This window comes from Siphateles boraxobius, unplaced genomic scaffold (genome assembly GCF_051911475.1).
Source record: "Siphateles boraxobius isolate OS27281-9 unplaced genomic scaffold, OSU_SipBor_1 6, whole genome shotgun sequence".
In the NCBI taxonomy this organism is placed as follows: domain Eukaryota; kingdom Metazoa; phylum Chordata; class Actinopteri; order Cypriniformes; family Leuciscidae; genus Siphateles; species Siphateles boraxobius.
Window position 1 is genome coordinate 11,850,735 of NW_027509186.1, and position 22,497 is coordinate 11,873,231.

Genomic DNA, 22,497 nt, shown 5'->3' on the forward strand with positions numbered 1-22,497 from the left:
AGTGATTTGACAGCTGACTGCATCAGCTAATAGCAACCAATGCATTATTAATAGCAGTAACATACTGTAAAGATTACAGTAAAATACTCTAAATTCACAGCTGCTCTTGTTTTGTTGCTTTTACAGGTGTGCTGTATAATTTTAAACTGTATAATTTTATTTTATTGTGCGGCACGCAGGCATTTACAGGCTTACTAGCAACCAAAATTGCCAGTAAGATGCTGTAAATTTGACAGCAATTTTTTAGTGTGGCCTTCCTGAACGAACGCTGTGCTCGATTTAAACAATTCAATAATAACTTAAAAATGTATTTATATTAGAGATGCGCTGATATGAAATTTCTCAGCCAATACGGATAGCCGATTATTCAGAATGATATCGGCTGATGCCGATACCGAAACCGATAGTTTGGTTTTTCTTATGGAAAAAAAATCTCTCGCTGCGAACTAAAATGAGAACCCTCTCATTTGGAACACTATAAAATTAGTGGTTAAAATTAACAACAGAACTATTATATATATAATAATATATATAATAACTGCTATTTCTTTCCAGATATAATATTTACACTCAAATAAAAGCTGAAATGTTTGTACTCAGTTACACATATAAGGTAGTTTTCATGAGCACTTGTCTTCATGGCAAATTTATTCATACATATATAATGAACAGTAAATAAGCTCCATTCTAGGTTGTTTTTTTTAAAGCTTAGCTAGCTAACAAACGGATGACTTTCCTGAGGTAAATGCAACATTAAGTGATATTGTTCACAAGCTGTTTTATTGACATTTTTCCACGGTTGAAACACTGATTGAGTGATTACATGAAACATGATAGGCTACGGATATAATTTGTAGAAGTGGAAGAAAAGACTCGCGCTCCTGCTTGAACTGATGCGCTACAACGATCTGTCTCATCACATTTAAGAGCGTCAAAAAGACATTTATGGTTTGGATTCCGTGATAAAATGGACAGAATTTGAAAAATGACACTTTGTTTCTTTTTAGAAGTAACAAAGCACAGAGCTATTTGTGCTTATTGGATGAGAGGCGTGCTACAAATGTTTAGCCTGCCTTTATGTAGCTGCTTTTAGCTGTTAATGCGTTATTGTCGCAATAACTTGCTCTAACTCAACACGAGAGATTTTCTTCACAGACAGTCTGAGTTGCAGTCGGTCAGGTTTTACCGCACCCTTTGATTGACAGGATATTATCGGAACTGATCATCGGCTGTTTTTAAACAATCGGGCCAATGGCCAATAGTAAAAATAATAGCTTTTATCGGCCGATACCAATTTTCCGATACATCGGTGCATCTCTAATTTATACGTGATATTACGCTGGAGCAGTAGTTTGGAAAATGGATGGATGATTAATCTGCGTGCGCCATCTTCTGGTCAGACATGGGAATTCATTCGACCCGGGACTCTCACAGTGCATTATTGGTATTCTCTAGCTGTTGAGTGTATATTGGTTGTACACTCATTATTGCGGTGCATTGTGGGATTGAATGTGCAATTCCATAACGGCTGGATCCCAAATGGCCTTGTGGACCTTCACACTTTGAGTCCACGAGGGCACGCGAGAGTGTATTTTGGGACAGGCTTGATGATATCATGCCACCAAAAGTCAAACAAACACAAAACTCCTCCCCTCATTTATCTGATTGGGCGTTCGCAACAATTCCTGGGTAGGTAACTTGTGTAAAGGGTGCGAAAGTGCGGGCTTCGCCGCAGTCCGTATCGAGGGCACAAAGGCAGCGCTCGTGTGCAAACTTCTGAGCACTGAAATGCCGAATGGGACACCCTACAGACTCGTACACTTTGCGAGCACGCGCAAATTTAAGGCCACAAGACCGCGAGTCCACATGAAGTGTGCCATTTGGGATCCAGCCAACGTCCGCTATGGGTTCAGACACCACTACAAATGGCTGTCCCCTCAACTACTGTGTTTAGGGGTATAGGGGGCGATTTCAGACACAGCCTTGGAGTCTCTACTAATGAGCTGATGATCTGAATCAGGTGTGTTTGATTAAGGAGACATGCAAAACATGTTGGCTGCTAAATGCTGCCTTTGGAGGATGCATTCCACCGTAGAGAGGCATCAAGACACGTCCAAATCCAATGTTAGTTTAACTTCCTTCCTCCTAGATACCTTCATCTGATCGATTTTTGAAGGCAGCAGATGTATCCTTCTTTGCCTTTGATATTCCAGTTGGTGGTCAAAATAAAATCGGATAAACTGATTTTAAAGTGATTTAATTTCACCGAGTCAACTTTTTTGAGAGGTCTGTAAGCAGACCCTTAAAAACTATTGGTGATCCAAAACATATTCTTCATAAAGGAATATGAGCTGATCTGGCAAGAGATATGGGTACCAACCTTTAAGTTGAATAGGTATAAATTCACTCTAATTCCATTATCAATTAAATTAAATTATTGAACAATACATAATGCTTGGAAGTGTGTGTGGGCAGATGTGTAATGTTTTGGGTGTTGTGTAATGTCTTAGGTATAGGTATAGTGTATTATTAGAACTGTGTTGTGTGTTGTATGGATGAAGTGTAACTGTAAGGAGACATGCAAAACATGTTGGCTGCTAAATGCTGCCTTTGGAGGATGCATTCCACCGTAGGAAGGCATCAAGGCACGTCCAAATCCAATGTTAGTTTAACTTCCTTCCTCCTAGATACCTTCATCTGATCGATTTTTGAAGGCAGCAGATGTATCCTTCTTTGCCTTTGATATTCCAGTAGGTGGTCAAAATAAAATCGGATAAACTGATTTTAAAGTGATTTAATTTCACCGAATCAACTTTTTTGAGAGGTCTGTAAGCAGACCCTTAAAAACTATTGGTGATCCAAAACATATTCTTCATAAAGGAATATGAGCTGATCTGGCAAGAGATATGGGTACCAACCTTTAAGTTGAATAGGTATAAATTCACTCTAATTCCATTATCAATTAAATTAAATTATTGAACAATACATAATGCTTGGAAGTGTGTGTGGGCAGATGTGTAATGTTTTGGGTGTTGTGTAATGTCTTAGGTATAGGTATAGTGTATTATTAGAACTGTGTTGTGTGTTGTATGGATGAAGTGTAACTGTATGGAGGACTGTTGTGTGTTGAACCTATTCTCTCGATTGCCCAAGAAAAATGTATCCTAAGGGAGATAATAAAGGATAAACTAACTAACTTGACACACAAACAGTTTGTTATGGATTAGATCAAGACAGTCAAAAGGAAGGACATTTTCACTCATGTTTGCACTTAAAAAGAATGGTTACTAAACAGGAACGTGACTGGGAACCCCTGCTCTACATCTTTTTCTTTTTTTTTTCTTGTTCCGCTGACCAGCCTTTGCGTTTTTAACAGCAAGGCCCCATTCTGTGTGAACCGGCTCAGTGCAGCTTTAATGTTTAACAAGTCGAGAACGTCAAACCAGGAACTGACAGCACAGAGAGCGCATGCAAATGAGTGTGAACATTCATTTTAGTCTAGTGGTTTGTGGTCTTCTACAGACAGCGAATCTGGAAAGTTCAGGGTTCCGGTTCGTCATTGCACTATGTGCTTTCCACCATTGGCTGATATATAATTAAAACCAAACCCCCTTAGAAAAAAGGAAGCTGGATTTGCTGTGTACTGTTGTTGAACCAATGCAGTAACTCTTCGAACAAGTATCTCAATAGCTGTTTAGGGGTTCAACAAGACCAATGTAGAGCTAGACAACAGAATCGCATTATTCCACCGTCTGAGCTGATGTCTCTGTCTCTTGAGAGTATCATGAGGTAAGTTCTCAAATTCTAATTCTGATATGAAGCGCCATGTGTCTGTTTCTTCTCGTCTGAGATTTAATTAATCTGATTAGTTGGAGGTTTCTAAAAATGTTAATTTGTTAATTACTCAATGTACTCAAAGTACACAGCAAAATATGTTCACCCTGGAGAGACAGGTGGGAGTAATGGCATAAAAAATGTCCTTTAATGAATGCAGCAATAAAGAATATGTGTATATGTGTAATTGGACTTGTTCAAAAGTAGGCTATAAAAGAACAGTTTGAATTCAAATAAAAAACAAATAATATTTAATGTTTAATAATAGATATACAGTAATTCCAAGTTCCACTTGTAGTTTATTTTCCATAAATGTAGATAAGTTTCCCTTTTTTCAGCACATTATCTGACCACAATCTGACTCACTTCCCTAAAGAAAAATAAATGTATGCAGACAATTCAAGGTTTTCCTCTCTTATCACCATTTGCAGAATATGCCAAAAAAAGAGTCCTGGTTTGTCAAAACTATATAACATTTGTCTGCCCATCATAATCCAGTATCAATTTGTAGTTTCAAATGATGATTGTTGAGAAAAAGAGAAAAAATTATTTGTTCTGGTCTGCTTGGAATTAAGTGGTACTCAAGATCGAAACAAGATTGTATTGCAGTTGTGGATTAGTTTGATAAAGATGCAGTTGTATTTTGTTTCTCTGAAATGATAATGCTCAGGAAGACTTGAAGAAGACTGAATAAGCCTTCTGACTATCAGAAATATGGGCTTTAGGCATTTGAGGTATTGGGTGTTTAAATTGTGATCTCTTGAGAGCAACAGGTGTTGAAAAATGTAATTCGGTATCAAATAAATTATAGGTGATATTTATGTAATATTTATAGCAAGTAAAAACGAACAACTAAGAATTTATTACCACATAACCCTTCTTAACTATTAAAAATTATATACTTTAAGAACTCCCAATTATTGTATTATTAATGCGATAGTAGTAGATGTGACATGAGCAAGATTTCATTTCATTTTTTAAGTGATACTGATATTAATGATTTTGAACTCAAAGCAGCAGCCTAAACATCCTAAACATTACCTAAACATACCTGCTTGTTGTATATAACTTTGAATATTTTTAAGATTAATTATGTTTCTTATGCAAATAAGTGCATTCACAGTTGTAATTTTATTTATTCTTTTTAATTAAATGAAACAGAATGGGGCTGAAACCAGTTTTTTTTTCTTCTAATGGGATGTCCATTAACATAGTGTGGGGCATTCTTATAAGACCCCTTAATAACTGATTTTATGGATGTTGACAACAAGAAGGTTTAATAGACAACAAGTTGATTGACAGGTGGTCTAAACTTATGGTAACACTTTACATCAAAGTGCCCCTATTATGCTATTTTAATGTTTCCTAATGTTGTTTTAGAGTCTCCTACAACACGTTTATATGCATCAAAAGATAAAAAAAAAATTCATTTTCTTATTATGTAAATTTTTCAATGATTCTCAAACGACTCGTCAGATGAATCAATCTCTCTAAATCCCTCCTTTCCACAAGCTACTCTGCTCTGATTGGCCAGACAGCTCCGCCTGTTGTGATTGGTCTACCGTGAACAGCGCGCTTGTCGAAAACAAAAACGCCCATTGCCATAACAACGTCAGCTCTGCGTGTCCTCCTGAGCCTTCCTACACCGTAAACTAAACGCAATAACGAACGATGGCGTTGATTTTACCATATCAATCCAAGCACGAATCCAATAATGAAACATTGGAAGAACTAGTTATTCAACCCTAACATCCATCGCAAGGACGACTTGAGCAGAACGTTTCTCAGAGATACACTACTCAGTTTATTGCATATTATGAGATATTGCAACTGTAATTCCTCACCATCAGCGTTAACAAGTGCATGTCCATCAACAAAACGATTATTTTACCTATACTTATTTATTTACAGAGTATTTTCCTAATTTATTGTGGTGAAAATTTGGAAACTGTATCAATAACAGTGCATATTTAGCCGAGCTCTAGCGTGAATGACTGATGTAACATAAACATTGGTAAAACAAATCTTGCTCCCTGCCTAATCTTTCCTCAAAGTAGTGAGAACGACAGGCAATCTGAATTAATAGAAACAATTTTAGGTAATAGTGACCCACAATTGATTAGCAGAAGTATTTCGGTAAGACAGTAGTAATGTGAGTTAACCAGTTAGCAGGAGACCTACACAATAGAAAATCAAAACTTAAGTATTTTGAACACCATCTTTTAAGAGCAAGCGATATTTGAGAAGCAGTCGTCAGTAAAATAAAGGGAACACAGCAGAAGTTTAGGATTATACTGCTGTGATATGGTGGTAAAGATTAATTTTAACCACTGATTCTTCACATGCTCCTCCTCAGGCAGGGAAAAAACTGGCTTTACCTATTGTAGACTAGAGCACAGCATCTCCTCGACATGATGCTGTCCAGTATCCACAGGAATCAGTTGCTGGTTTGAGGGGGTTTCAAGTTTCCCTGGTGTCTGAGTGCGCAATAAGTGGGCAGGCAATATACTAATGTTTCGTCTTGAGGTCACAACGAAACAGCTTATGACTTGCTTGAAGTTGACTCAGAGTCGACTCTTACTTTTGAAAGTTTATATACGGTGCACTTTTTAGATTTAAAACTTAGCAGGATGTTTTCATTCACTTAGAGCTGTTACACAATGCATGAAAGGTAATTTTCAAAAATCCATAATAGGGGCCTTTTAAGGTCCCATTATTTCATGTTAGTTAAAGGTGCAATGTGTAAACATTTTGAGTATCTATTAACAGAAATGCAATATGACATCCATAACTATGTTTTCAGTGGTGTATAAAGAACTTACTTAATAAACCGTAATGTGTTTATTACCTTTGAATGAGACATTTATATCTACATTACCGCGGGCACCCCCTTCTATGAAGGTTGACATATTGTGACATCATGTTACTACCGTAGCTGAACGCTTCAGAGCGCGTTTCGTCACTACCTTGAAAGAGAAGCAGCAGAAAGCTAGAAGCTAGCCATAAACACCATGAGTAGTGACTGTTCTCTTGTCAGTGGTGTGAAATATGTAGTTGGATTGTTTCATTTCAGTTTCAAGTTTTCAAAATCAGAGAAAAAAAGCCTATTGTGTGTAGTAAATGGTGGCTAGGGGATATGGAGGCGCGCGCGCTGTTACAATCATGTCATTTTTGCCGCGCGCACCTTTGGGATCATGCGGACGCGTCAAGTTTAAACAAGGCTTTACACTTTAACCAGCTCAGCCACAGTAACAGCTCATATTTAGCCAGCTAAACTTTTACTACCCTGTTAGAAAAAATATATAGTTGCATAGTTTCATGTGGTTCTCGTCCCTCGCTGTATTATGGGTTTGAAATGTGGGGAGAAATGTGCTGGTTACGTTTGTGAGACAATCAGCTGATTACTATTATTATATTATATATTAAGACCCTTGATCCTCACCTGACTATGGCTTTGTAAACTTTATCCATGGTGTGGTTTATAATGGACTGTGGTACAGAAACAGTGACAATGTTACACACTCTTGGCTTACTCTGGATAGGCTATTCTCTGCTGTCTCAGAAGACGATATGTTTGTCCCATGTTAGCCACCGTAGCTTCTTCGAAAGGGAGGGGTGAGCAGTGGGCTGAACCCTCAGTGCAACTCGCAGCCGAACCGCTAGATGTCGCTAAAAATCACACACTGCACCTTTAATGCAATGCCTAACAATGATAAATACATTTGTTACAGTGTTCCTTCATTGTTAACGTTATACAACTGTTCACTGTTAGTTCATGTTAGCACAGGTCCATTAATTAATTTGCGAACAGACACGTCTTTAATTTTAATCATGTATTAGTACATTTTGAAATTAACCAAGATGAAAAAAAATGCTTTAAAAGGATTTATGTTATTAGTTCTAAGGGAATCTAATGTAGTTTACTAATGTTATCAAATGAAACCTTATTGCAAAGCGTTACCTATTTACAACAGAACACTCTTCTTGATTCCTATCTTGATTTAATCAGATCACCTATCTTGATTTAATATGCTAGATTTGATGATTTGATTGCAGTTGCCTTGATACAAGTTGTCATCAAGCAAACTAGAAGTTTATACTGAATTTAGAACAGCTTAAGCAAGTTCATACTGTATATCCGTATAAATAGTTCATATATAATTGTGAAACATCATTGAGACAGGAACCATGGATAAATAAATACTTATATTTTTCTTTGTGTTTCTTTCTAGGCTTTCGACATACCATTTACTATCTGATGCTGACATGTGACCTCATATCTCTGTGCGTGCTAAACAGGAAAATGCCTTTGCATGCTTAAACAGGGGATTTACCACTTCCTCCAATACCTTTTTCTTTCTAGTGAAGTGAAAGGCGGAACTGTTATCAAATGTACTTGTTTTTCTCGGTGGTCTAACAAGAGTTAAAAAGTAGACACGTGACGAAAAGCCTTGATTTATTTACAGTACATAGGCCTTGTTTAGAGCTTACACAGTCCAGATCCAAAAAATGGCGAGTCCAAATACCAGCAACTGCGTGGTCAACGACAACATGGTGCCCTTCGCCACCTTCTACATCCTCATCTTCCTGATTGGAGTGGCTGCCAGCATGGTGGCACTGTGGGCTTTCATAACCAGCCGAAGTGCTAAAAAGTGCATTAATGTTTACTTCATCAATCTTCTGACATCCGACTTCCTACTCATGCTGGCGTTACCTGTCAAGATTGCCAAAGATCTGGGCAATGATTCAAAGAGTTTGACCATCTTTCACTGCCAAGTGAGTGGGCCGCTTATCTACATCAACATGTACGCGTCCATCATCTTTCTAGCTTTTGTTAGCGTTCAGCGCTACCTCCAGATCACTCGCAGCTCCAAACTTCTGCGACTGCAGGAGGTGGGCTTTGCGGTTCTGATGTCATCGGTGGTCTGGTTCCTCGTGCTCTTCATCAATGTGCCTAACATGGCCATCCCTATCAAAGAAATCATCGAAGACAAAGTTGGGCTAACATGTTCTGACTTAAAAGATGATTTGGGCAAGCACTGGCATGCATTGTCTGTATTTCTGGGCATGGCTATCTTCTTCAACGCTACAGTAGCGGTGCTGTTGTCCAACGGCCTGGTCTTGAAGCAGCTTTGGGGTCGCCGTGAATCCGACCCTGAGCAACAGGCTAGTGCCCGACATGCCTTCATAAACATTGCATTGGTGACCTTGGCTTACGTGGTGTGCTTCGTGCCGTACCACGCTGTGCGTATGCCGTACACTTTTACACAGATAGAGGTCATCACCGATTGCACTCTGAGGAAGAATCTCTTCCTTGCCAAAGAATCTACTCTACTTCTCGCCATCCTGCACCTGTGCTTTGATCCCGTGCTGTACTTTGTCATCTGCCGTGCATTCAGGCATCAGATCACGAAGGCCTTCTCTATCAAACGTGCCGTTCCAAATGCAGATCCAGAGTGAATCTTCAGCTGGAGGAGAGTTACGCACCAAGTATAAGAATCCTTTGTTGAAGAAAGCAGAAGACTGAAGTCTGGGGGAAAGGAGTATGCACAAAGACCTTTGGCCAAAAATTGCACAAAATTTCTGTTGAAAAAGTCCCTGCAATACAAGTTGATGAAAATGTTTGATCAAAATATGTATATATTTAAACATAAGCCTTCTAATATGAATAAAGCTACAGAGGATGGACTGTACAATAATGCTCAGATGTTGATTATTCAATGATGTTAGTACTGTATATATTTTGGTTACAGCTTGTAAATCATCAAAGTGATGTTTTTTGAAAATGTAAAAATGCTGAAAGTTTTCTGTGATGGTGGGTTTAGGGATTAGAGCGATTTGTACAGTATAAAAATAATAGACTATGGAAAGTCCCCATAAAACATGGAAACCCATGTTTTGTCTTTATATTGGGACAGCTGATAGGAAGCAAAGTGGGGAAAAAGATGGGTGATGGGACAGGGAAAGGGCAACAGCGCTGCAGGTTAACAGCTCAAGCATGTTCTTCTTTTTTTAAAGTTTTATTTATGTAAGCATTGATCATTCAGAGTAAATTGTATTCCAGATACAAAATTCCTAATAAAAATCTTCAAATTAAGTATCATTTAAATTGTATGGGTTGATTATAAAGAGATGTGTGTTTACTCCTCTCAAAAAAGTTGATTCTGTGAAATTAAATCATGTTTTGACTTTAACTCTTAAAGTCCTCCTATAATTGTATCCCTTAAAACCCATATTTGATCACCAAAATAACACATTTCAAATTGTGCTTTTAAAGCTTGAATGTAACTCTACACCCCTTGCCTCATTTAGTTACGCAGTTCTATGAATATGGAAATGAGCCCCGCCTCCACTCACTCTTTTCAGTCACCAGCTCAGAAATCCACTCGTTGACGATCACTCGTTGACCTGATTGGTTACGAGGTAGTTTGTGAGGTCAGAAACACCAACGATTTCAAACAATGTTTTTGAGACTGTTTTTGGTTCACTGCAGTTTTAAGGAGAAAATACTCAGCAATGGTGTTGACTTATGAATTTGCATATGGGTTTGACTTAAAGCATATTAAAAACACCACATAGACATATAAACAACATTCAAAGCTTGATTTTCACCTCAGGGGGACTTCTAACGCCCCCTTAATTTCCTGCAGAGTTTATCTCTAACCCTAATCAAACACACCTGAATAAGCTAATCTAGGTCTTCAGGATTAGAAAAGCAGATGAGTTTGATCAAGGTTGGAGCTGAAGTCTGCAGGAAAGTGGATCTCGACAACAACAATAAAAGCTTGATTTTCACCACAGAGGGAGTTTAAGATTTTTAATAAATCAACGCTACCACTTTTAATAATGTCTCTGTCTTTGTCTCTTATTTAATTAATCACCTTTTTGGTTGTATTTTCAGTTACCTCATTATTCCCAGAAATGAGTCAAAGAGGGGTCATTGATGTCAGTTCTGTGAGTCATGTCTGATGTCGCTGTTGATATGACTGTGTCAGCAAATCTAGCGTAGGCTGAGTTAGAAGGTTATGTCAAAACATGGACATGAAAGAATGTTTTTGTATATACACAAACGTCACAATGTGTTTTACATCCAAAAATAAAAAAGGAAACAAAAATTAAGGAGCTTGGCCCTGCAATGCTAAACACAATCACACAGATTTTAAATAGAATTTTAAATCTGACATGGGAGCTATTGTAAGGACATTTAAATTGGTGTTACATGTGATGTCTTTGATGACTTAGTTAAAAGCGTATAGCGGGAGCATTTTGAACCACTTGTAATCGTTTCAAGGATGAATTACTAAGACAAGTAAAAACAGAATTACAATAATCAATGCAGGAGCTAATGTAGACACAACTGGCTCTCAACTGATAAAAACAGGTATGAACCAGAGTTAACTTGTTGATCAAGACTCAAGGTCTGTCAACACATAAATTATGAAGGGTAAGTTTAACAGAGAGAGAGATAAGGGCCAAAACTTTCCCTCACCTTAGGGAAAACACCAGCAGGAGCCGAAAAAAGTGCTTATGGTTTTTTTCAGTATTTCATTTTTTGCCATTCAAAACTTTATAGAGTATTTACAATATAAAAGAACAGACAATTTCATCATTTCATGAGGCAGCAAATATAATGCAAAATGCAAAGGGGCCAAAACAGGACCCTGGGGAACACCACAGGACAAAGATGCCGTCGATGAGGCATAATTCTGAACTCTAACTGAAAAAGACATGATATATGATAAATATGAAGATAACCACTTCAAGGCTGTTCCAGAGATACACACTGCCTCTCAATGCAGTGATGAACAGTACCAAAAGCAGTGGTAAGAACAGAACAGTTCCTGCATCACCTTGCATTAACAGAACATTAAAATTAAGAAGAGCAGTTTCAGAAGAATGCCGACTGAAATATATCCGACACATTATAATCATTTTATACAGCTGTAAGTTGATGAACACACTTTTCCAGGACCTTTGCCATAGAAGGTAACTAAGAAATAGGTCTATACATTTTAGGCAAGGATGGATCAAGATTTTTATTTTTTTTGTTAGATAAAGTGGTTGAACAACAGCTTGTTTAAAATAAATTGGAGCCTGAGCAGATGTTAGTGAATTATTAATTATAAAAAGCACACAAGGGCCAATAGTGTCAATATGATTTTTATAAAAAGCAGTGGGTAGCCTACCACATCCAGAGGACTAGAGGAGGTTTTCATAGAGCTAATTAGTTTAGTGAAATCTTCTAATGTTATCAGAGAAAACATTATTGGCCTGGAGATAAAAGGTATTCAAGGGGAAGGAGGAGGAAAAATGCTATCTCGAATATTTTTATCTTGCCTACAAAAAAGAGATTGTTGCACTCAACTATATATATATATATATATATATATATATGTGTGTGTGTGTGTGTGTGTGTGTGTGTGTGTGTGTGTGTGTGTGTGTGTGTGTGTGTGTGTGTTATATAATTCTGCATTGTTAATTTTAGATGCATTAGCTAACGCTAACAAATGCAACTTGATTAAAACAATGTATTAGTCATTGCTGAAATGAACATAGACTAAGATGAATAAATTAATGCTGTAGAACTATTGTTTATTTTTAGTTTATGGGAACTAATTTTAACTAAATGAATTTACCCATAGCTACCCATAAATCGTCCATCATATCCACAGTCTATGATCATATCACACACGATAAACTCCATATTTAAAGTTCAACTGTAGCAGTGAAATTGCTTTATTAATTGGCGAAAGAGATGCTGATCCAGTAACCAATCCAGTGTAAGGTCACATCATGGCCGATCACTGGTGCGAGACATTCAACCCGGTTGCTTGGTGACGGAGTCCAGTGAACGCGCTTGGCGTAACACTATCCAGAGAAGACATTGGGATATGATACAACTTTACTCTCTCAATATGTGTATTTGAGCAAAAGAGAGCACTTTATAGAATACATGGTTTAGACTTGAGGGGGAAATCGACAACAGCACAATGTGTTCTTCCATACTGGATTACAGGAGGATTGACGCGTGGATATCCATTGATTACTGAGTCTGTGCTCGTCGCCGTGTCAAACACAATGCCTAACCGTCAAAAGAAAATCATATTCTCCATCGCAGGGGTGCTCTGCTTCGGTTGTGTTCTGGTCGTGGCAGCTGCGATGGGCACTCAGTTCTGGGTTCAAGCGGCTGTCCTGTGTCAGACGGGCGCACAGATCGTCAACGCATCGGGAGCAGAGCTGGAGAAATTCATCGGGAGCGCGACATATGGGCTTTTCCACGGGAAGGGAATGAAACAGTGTGGCCTGGGAGACAGACCCTTTTATTTCTCTTGTGAGTAACTTAATCATCTTAAGATAATGACAGTAAAAGTCTTGAAAACACACCAGAAATATAAAGAGTTATTTAGGGGTTCTCATAGCAATGCAATAGCCTACAAGACAAATTGCAATGAGCCTTCAAAAGTATTTGGAAACTCAAATTCAACCAATTCCGTTATAGCATATAACAAGTATAACAATTCACAAACATTAGGTAGCTAAATCATAAAACAATAGATATGCTGTACAAAATGAAGGAAGTCTTTGTTGTTGCAAATACTAAAGATAAGAAAAGCTCTTGCATCATTTGTTTGCAGCCTGTGCCACTTTTTTGTGATTTTTTATCAAATGGAATGACATTCATATATTTTTGAATGTGGCTCCCCTGAAGTTATTATATATTGCATGGGTCATATGGACTATCTTTATAATTTTTATTTTATTTTTGGATCCTTTTTGAAACCTTAAAAGATCCAAATTAAAGCTTGGAAAAGAACAACAAATATATTATTCAAATGTTCTCCTTTTGTATGCTATAGAATAAAGAAAGTTTAAAAGATGTTAAGTACATGATGTCAGAATTTTAAATATTAGATGAAATATCCCTTTAAATGTCCAAATACTTTTTGAGGCCACTGACAAGTAAAAGCCTCTTTCAAATTATATATATATATATATATATATATATATATATATATATATACACACACACACACACACACACACACAGACTGTGTTTTCATGTTTTATGGGGACTTTCCAAAGACGTAATTTTTTTATACTGTAGAAACTGTAGCCTATATTTTATCCCCTAAATCTAACTCTTGCCATCACAAAAGAGCGTTTTACATTTTCCAAAAAAATCACACTGTTTTTCTCATGGGGACCAAAAAATGGGACATCTTCTCCCTATGTAGGGTTCACCAGGACGGACACACACACACACACACACACACACACACACACACACACACACACACACACACACACACACACACACACACCACACAAACACAAACACAAACACACACACACAAACACACACACACACACACACACACACACACACACACACACACACACACACACACACACACACACACACACACACCACCTTTTCAGTCATCAACATAATGCTTTGGAAAATCATTCCTGCATCCTCCAAAAGTCATCACACATGCATAGCAAGTAAATCCCATTGAAAGTACTTTTAATGTAAGAGTCAAGGGGCTGCTTTAAGAGACATCTGATTCATTTAGAACCAAGTAATATGTAGCTTTTCAGTTTTTTTGAGTTTTGGGAGGGACCAGTCTCATTGAATGGATCAACTGATGGATCTTTAATGACAGCTTCATGTACAACAGCATTCTTTACTAATGAGATCTGCAAAAAGCCCACATACCAGAGCCAGACATTTAGCAGAACAAAAGTAAAGTGAGGTGAAGGCCAAGTATGGCAACCCATACTCAGAACTCTCTCTGCATTTAACCCATACAAGTTAGTGCACACACTTTAGGAGTAGTGAGTAGTGAAAAGCAGTGTCTGCTTGTATTGAGAATCGAACCTATGACCTTCGGTTTACCAATCTGACTCTCTAACCATTAGGCCATTGCATATATCCACTAGTTTTGCTAATTAAGTTAATTATTTATAATTAAACCCATAAATAAATGCTTACATATCGACACACAAACACAGAATTAAACAACTGCATAATTCCTTGACACATGTCCAAGCATCCCACAATAATATTAAAAAGATAATACTGCTAATATTAAATTGAGATTACTTTTACTCATTTTAATTTCATACCTACACTTAAGCTGTAAAAAAATTACTTAAAGACATCTTTTTAGTTTTTCACATATGAAAAAATTTGAATACAAATTTTAGTCTTTCTACTTGATGTTTAATTCGTTGTTTTACCTGTATTTATTTGTGAAATTTACTTGCAATTTCTGAGCGAAAATTTCAGTGAATCTTAAAATGGATCACTCAAAACGAAACACACGCAACAGTCCCTCACAATAGGCAGTGAGACTGAAGACAATGATGACAAATGACAAAAACTGTCTCCCCGCACACATATTTTACTCAGGAATGAATCATAATGATTTATAGCCTTACCCTTACAGACAGTTTGAACTCTGGCGATCATGTTAGAAATGTTTTTCTCACAGACACACGTTGGGTTTCCATGTTTATGGGGACAATCCATAGACTTAATGATTTTTATACTGTTCAAACTATATAATCCATCACCTAACACTAAACCTACCCATTACAGAAAACTTCCTGCATTTTCAAAAGAACATCGCTTAGTATGACTTATAAGCTGTTCTCCTCATGGGGACAAAAATAATTTTGGATATTGCCATCTCTGTGGGGACATTTTCACACAAACACGCGCACGCACGCACGCACGCACGCACGCACACGCACACACAAAGTTTTTCACATATGAAAAAAAAACACTATTTCAGTCTTTGTACTTTCAAAATTTCGTGTTTAATTCATTGTTTTACCTGGTAATTCTTTGTAATTCTTTGTGAAATTTACTTGCAATTTCTGAGTAAAAATTGTTTCTACACCACATTTTCAGTGAATATTATAATGATCACTGTAAAGGAAGCACATGCAACATTCACTCACAATAGGCTGTGAGATTGAAGACAGTGATGAGAAAAGAGAAACTACTACATTTTACTCATGTATGAATCATGAATTCATAGCCTTACACTCACCAACAGTTTGAACTCTAGAAATCTCTTTACTCTGTAGTTTTTCCTGACCTGATGGACGTGGTTCCAGCCAGTCTACATGTGAGCGTCATCTTCTTCTGCGCAGTGCTCATCATCTTCTCCTCGGTGTCCTGTGGCTTCTTCTTCTACAATGCCTTCGGAAGCCCATATGAGACACTGCATGGACCCCAGGGCCTTTACCTCTGGAACATGATAACCTGTAAGACACACACACACACACACACACACACACACACACACACACACACACACACACACACACACACACACACACACACACACACACACACACACACACAAACAGGACATTCGCTCAACCAACTCTATGAAGTTCATCCTAGGATGCTTTGTGAACAGTATTCAAAGAGTTACCATATGCCAGATTTCCTTAACTTTTTCAGTCCAACTCTTCAAAAAAAAAAAAAAAGTAAATACATTTAATTTAGTCAATAAAATGATTTAGTAAATACAAGTAATTAGTAAATATAATAACATTAAAAATGTACTTCAGTTCATAAGAAAAACAAAATGTAATATTAAACTATAAAACTAATTACAGCATTTACACTTTTTTTTTTTTTTTTAAATAGAAAGAGAGTTGTCAATGTAAGAATTTTTTACCAGGTCAATAGATGCTTGAATTATTTAGTCTTGAGAGAGAATCCAGATCCTGAAGACAGTATGAGATAATATTTCACACACACATCCCCTCAGACAGGGTCTATACTGAACCACGATAGGAACGAGCCTCTGCGATTGTGTATCTGTTAGTAGTGAGAAAGTATAAGCTCAGCTATACCGAGAAGAGAGAATTGATAAATGACATCATAAATAAATAAAGTGATGGAAATGAATGCGCTTGGTGGATCTGGCCAGATTTCCACTCCATCTCTAGTGTCAGGTGCCTCTGTTGTGTTTGTACTGATCGAGGCCATTTGACCTGTCCACACAATTAAACCATTAAGTAAAAAAAAGTAAAGCAGGATCACTTGCAGAGAAAATACTGTGTTAAACTTTGGAGATTAATCGCAGTAGTGTACAGTATATATATTTCCCTTTCAAAGTTTAATATGAACCCATTCAGTACCTCTTTTAATTAAATAATTTGTTAATAAAATGTTAATATTATTTCAACATAAATGAAAATTCTGTTATGATTTACTCACCCGTGTGTTTTTCTAAACCCTTTGTCCATGAAGATGTGTGGTTGAATATATTGTCTACTGTTTTCCATACAATGAAAGTGGATGATGATTTCTAACTTTGAGATCCAAAATGGTAAAAAGGTAACGTAATGGTGGGGTTACGTTTGCGAAATTTGGTCAATAGTGTAGTGAAGTAATTATACTGAAAACCTCACGTGCGTTTAAATATGTTGCACCAAGACATCAATGAGGGTAAATGTCATTTGTTCTGCTTCTGTGTGTCTCATGACTGATCATTAAAAGCATTGAATAGCAACTCCAAAGGCCAAGACTTTCAGTAAGTAATGCTTTGGACTATTCTTCACAAGACTTATATGTGTTAGTCATATGAACTACAAAAGGTACCTTTCTGCCATTTTTGGAGACTGTCAGCATAAATCACCATCAGCATTGTATGAAAAAGAGCAGACAGAACTGTTATTTTGGGCTGTAATTGAAGGCTCTAATAAAAGGCTAAATGTAGATAAAATATCTCTTATACTTGCCCAGATAAAGTGCACTTATAAATGTCAAGTTAAGCGAAGTTCCTTTACAGTAAAGGGATGTGGTAAAAACCCAAGCTTCAAGAATACAGCTAAACTCAACGATGGTTGCTCTGAGACTGCTTTCATTTAAAGTCAGCATGAAACGGAAGTTGCAATTTTCTTTTCTTCTTTACTGTGACAGTGAAACGGCTTCTCGAACAAGAACAAATGTAGGGCGGGACTTGATTTTGTCAATTAGGAATTGATTGGATGGTCGTGGTTTGCTATTGGTGGATCTCATGTGAGTGACATCATCAGAGAAGAGAAGAAATGAGCTGCAAGAGGGAAGAGAAGCTATTTTGATTAAAGATTAGGAGGATACATTAATTAAGAAAATAATGATGTGCATGGATAAATCATTTATAATAAATACTGCAGTTTTCCAAAATAAATTAAGAATTGTCTATTTTGATTTCATGGTGACTTTAAATGGATCACCCAAATATGAATCATTTACTCATTACAAGCCTGTATGACTTTCCTTTTTCAGGGAAACACAAAACAAGATACATTGTCCGTGCAATGAAAGTCAATAAAAGTCCAATGTTGTTTTGGACCCCATTAATATTCATTGTAGCTCAAAAACATGAGAATGGTGACCTAATTTTCATTTCAAGGTGAACTAACCTTTTAAGAATTAGGGAAGCTTGTTTCTGCCCAACCCGATCTCACGGCAATTCGTATGAATTTTACAAGGTGGCTAATTTGTACGAATTCATACGACCTCACTCGTACGATTTTTGGTAAATCGTACATATCTTACGAGTTTCCCAATTCGTATGAATTCATACGATTGACCTACCACTGACCCCGCCCCTAAACCTAACCATCACGTGGGTTTAGAGAAATCGTATGAATTCATACGAATTAGCCACCTTTTACTCACTCATACGAATTTGTGCGAATTGGTCATGAGATAGCGTTGTTCTGCCACAGAATAAAAAAATCTCTCACAATTAAGTTTTCTCTCAGAATTGTGAGTTTATATCTCGCAATACAGACTTTAGAACTCACGATTTCGAGTTTATATCTTACAATTCTGTTTAATCCTCGCAATCCCGAGTTTATAAAGTATGAGTTTAAAAACTTGCAATTCTTACTTTTTTTTCTCCGAATTGTGAGATATAAACTCGCAATTGACCTATGGCTAAGCCACGCCCCCAAACGCGATGAGCCAATCACAGTGCGCATAGCTTCCAATACACTCGGACATTCTCTGCTTCCACATCCATTGAAATGCATTGCAGTTAGTCATTCGTTTTTATATGTTTTTTCTTGTCATTTTAAGTGTAAAATGGTAAAACGGTGTGCATGGAGTACATGCAACTCCGACACTAGGTATCCCGAGGGGCTGGCTGACGGTGTGTATTTTTTACCCTTTCCGCACAAGTTATGCGGTAGACCACAACACCAACTAAACGTGGATAAATTAAACAAAGATCTCTACATCTGGTTTAAGGTAACATTAAGTCAACAACGTATTTGAACGTTATTTTTAACATCTCTAACGTAACGTTAGGCTACCGTTAGCCTAACATTAGAAAACGTTAACGTTAACTTCTAGCTGCGTTGTACATCATGTCACTTAGCTTCATTAACATATCTGAAAATAACCGAGATAACAAATGTTAGCAATGTTGTGCTGAATGATTCATGTAAATACTGTAGCACCAAGCTAACGGAGAGGGACTCTTGGTAAAGATGGTAAAAAGGCTTGTCCTGGAAACGTATGCCACTTGTACATATTTAATTTGATCATGAACCAATGATTACATATTAAAGCACAACATTTTAGACAACTTTCTACCAAAGAAACTGGGGAACTTTGTGGGGTTTTTTTTTTAGCAAAACATGTAGCCTTTTCACTCCTCTTCAACATAACTAAATATAGCGCCTGTCAACGAATGTTGACTGTTTGTCCGAGTAAGTGGAGGGGGCGTGGCTTAGCCATAGGTCAATTACAAGAAAATTACATTTTCTTTTTTTTTTTATTCTGTGGTGGAAACAAACTTCCATAAAGAATAGCTTTTCTATTGTGCTAAATGTAGTATTCTCTTTCCTGACAGGTTTCTGTGGCTGCTTCGTTCTTATTCTGTTCTCCTCTGAGGTCAAGCTGCATCACCTGACCGAGATCATCTTCAACTTCAACGAGGTCAGCTTCGTCTACAAGACGCAAAGCGAGAGGTACGACAGATCCTTCTGGCTCATCTTCCTCACCTTCCTCACGCACGGTCTCAACATCTTGCTCATCCGCCTTGCTGGGATTCAGTTCCCCTTTCAGGAGGCCAAAGAGTCCGACATTAACACTGGAGCTGCAGATCTCATGTACTGACCAGCTCTTTTGATCTACTTCTTCGTCATCCAACCGCAGCGACTAGCACTTCTCAACAGGAGCCTTCAGAAAAGCAGCTTCCGGTTTGTTTACAGCTGACCAGGCAAGGCACATCTGAGCCTCTTAAGCTATTCAGACCATGTGTGGCGGTGAACTTGGAGATGCTCGTGTGTCTGCGAGAGAGAAGGGTTCTTATCTCGCAGCGGGGAGGCGGGAGCGAGGAACTCTCTCTCTCTTTCAATCAGTCTGCGGATGGAGCATTCATTCTGTCAATCACTGAAACAATTAACACTCACCATTTCAAACGGCTGATGAAAACACCCTGTAGTTTCCAGTCTAGCTGGGGACATTACAGTTTCCTTTCGCTGTGGATCTTTCATGGTCCAGTTGTAGCACAAAGGGATGCCACAATTGGCAATTCTACAGTGACTCCAAAAGTATTTTGACACTTAAGCCACACTCAAATATTTATGAATGTCTTTGCATTAGATAACAAAATAATCAAGCCAAGCAGCACAAAAAGAAGTTTGTTTATACATCCACTAAAAATCAGCAAAAATGGCTCAGAAATTTGAAGTTGGCTCTGAGCAGGGTTATTGTTAACTGAAACTAAAACCATAAAAAAAAATGTATAATAATATATCAGGGATACTAAAATAACACTGGCTCTAAGATAAGATCTAGAATCATTTGTTTATTTTGCCATGGCCCATGTGGTTTGATATTTTGTTATCTGATGCAATGCCACTCGTAGATTTTATGTGTGTTTTTAGAGCCATTTTATAATGATATTTACATTTCTGGTATTTGCCTATATATCATTTAAAAAAAATGCATTGAAATGCTTAAAATAAAAATAAAAAAGTCACATCAAAAAATAAATAAATTGATCATATCATTCATGAATGCATACAACTACAACCATGTCTTTAGAATTTCAGATGCAGTGCTTAGCATAAGTGAACACACCCATGCTAAAGTTGACTAAACAGAGGAATAAAAAATCATCTTTTGGAAATTGATATTAATGTCTTAATTTAAAAAATGAGGAAAAATCCAACCTTTAAGGACACCAATTTTCTTTGTGAATGAATAATGTATCATACATAAATAAATGTTCTTCCTTAAAATACAGGTTGCATAAGTCAGGACACCACTATGTTAAATTCCCATAGAGGCAGGCAGATTTTTATTTTTGAAGGCCAGCTATTTCATGGATCCAGGATAATATGCATCCTGATAAAGTTCCCTTGGCCTTTGGAATTAAAATATCCCCACATCATCAAATTCCCTTCACCATACCTAGAGATTGGCATGGGGTACTTTCCATAAGATCATCTCTCAATGCAAATCATACCAGCTATTAGCCTAACTGAAATAACACTATGCCAATCTCTAGGTATAGTGAAGGGAATGTGAAGATGTGGGGATATTTTAATTCCAGAGGGCTAATTCTTGGTGTGTTGCCATGTCCACTTATTATACACGTTCTTGGCCTTGTTGGGTTTGGTTAGTAATGCGATTCAAGTTTATGGTAATATTAAAGTGGGCAGGTGTTGGTCGTGATATTTTGGTCTTGTTTTCAATATAAAGCATTTCTTTTCTAGCAAGATTTGGCAACCTGAATAAGTTTGTACCATTTTTCTGTTTTTTTTTTTTTTGCACCGCACACATACAGAAAAGAGACACATCTTTGATGTGCATTTAAACATGTCATTAACAACTAGTTGTTCAGTTCGGTTGCGCACTAGAATGTTCCTAGAACTTTGTAAATGCGGTTGTCACTACCTGCATTTTTCAGAAGTTAATTTGGTTGTAGAATGCGGTTGTCACTACCGTAAATTACTGAACCGTGTTCAGAACAGGATTAATCACTAAAAGGTAAATTGAACCGAATTTAACTGCAGTGTGCACGTGGTCATTGCTATTCATTTATCACTTATTAGATGATCAATATGGTTTTACTGTTATCATTAACTCTTCTACGTTTAACTACTAATAGGTTATTCAATGAAATTAATCTATTTGCATTTTCTTTTTCATAAATGGCAAATTCTTTTTGTGTTATATGTGTTTATACACTCACATTGTGCAAATGTGCCACATTAATGATAATTTTTTTTTTTAATGGATCAGTTGTTGATATGTAAGGGATCAGTTGTTGGTATGTAAGGGATCAGTTGTGGGTATGTAAACAATGAAATATTCTCAAATGGAATTCCTAAACTTGTGTTTTTACACGATTTTAAGTCAATTAAAAATCATTATACGTAAATAAAAAATGTAATTAATAAAGACTGTACTGTACTTTTAGTTATTTGAGATACAGTATACTCATTAGTTGTGATTGTTAGAATATAGAATGAGAGGGGCCAAAAATACACAGAAAATGTTCAAAAATACACAATTATGATATGCATAGATATCAATTCTGAGACACTTTTTTCATCGTTGTTATGGGAGTGCAGCTTTTCCGGTCACTATGAATCCTGTGCCTTCACTCAAAATAAAAATTTATGAAC

At 37.0% G+C, this 22,497-nt stretch overlaps 2 protein-coding genes across 2 annotated transcripts; both read left to right on the forward strand.

The window, feature by feature from the left end:
• The first annotated feature begins 3,637 nt into the window (after window positions 1-3,637).
• gpr171 (G protein-coupled receptor 171) lies at window positions 3,638-9,943 on the forward strand. The gene is made up of 2 exons (XM_077207741.1): window positions 3,638-3,789; window positions 8,067-9,943. Exon 2 carries the CDS (start codon window positions 8,344-8,346, stop codon window positions 9,292-9,294), a length of 951 nt encoding a protein of 316 aa, XP_077063856.1. The 5' UTR covers window positions 3,638-3,789; window positions 8,067-8,343; the 3' UTR covers window positions 9,295-9,943.
• A 2,756-nt stretch (window positions 9,944-12,699) lies between these two features.
• clrn1 (clarin 1) lies at window positions 12,700-22,497 on the forward strand. The gene is made up of 3 exons (XM_077207750.1): window positions 12,700-13,165; window positions 15,934-16,113; window positions 19,710-22,497. Exons 1-3 carry the CDS (start codon window positions 12,913-12,915, stop codon window positions 19,973-19,975), a joined length of 699 nt encoding a protein of 232 aa, XP_077063865.1. The 5' UTR covers window positions 12,700-12,912; the 3' UTR covers window positions 19,976-22,497.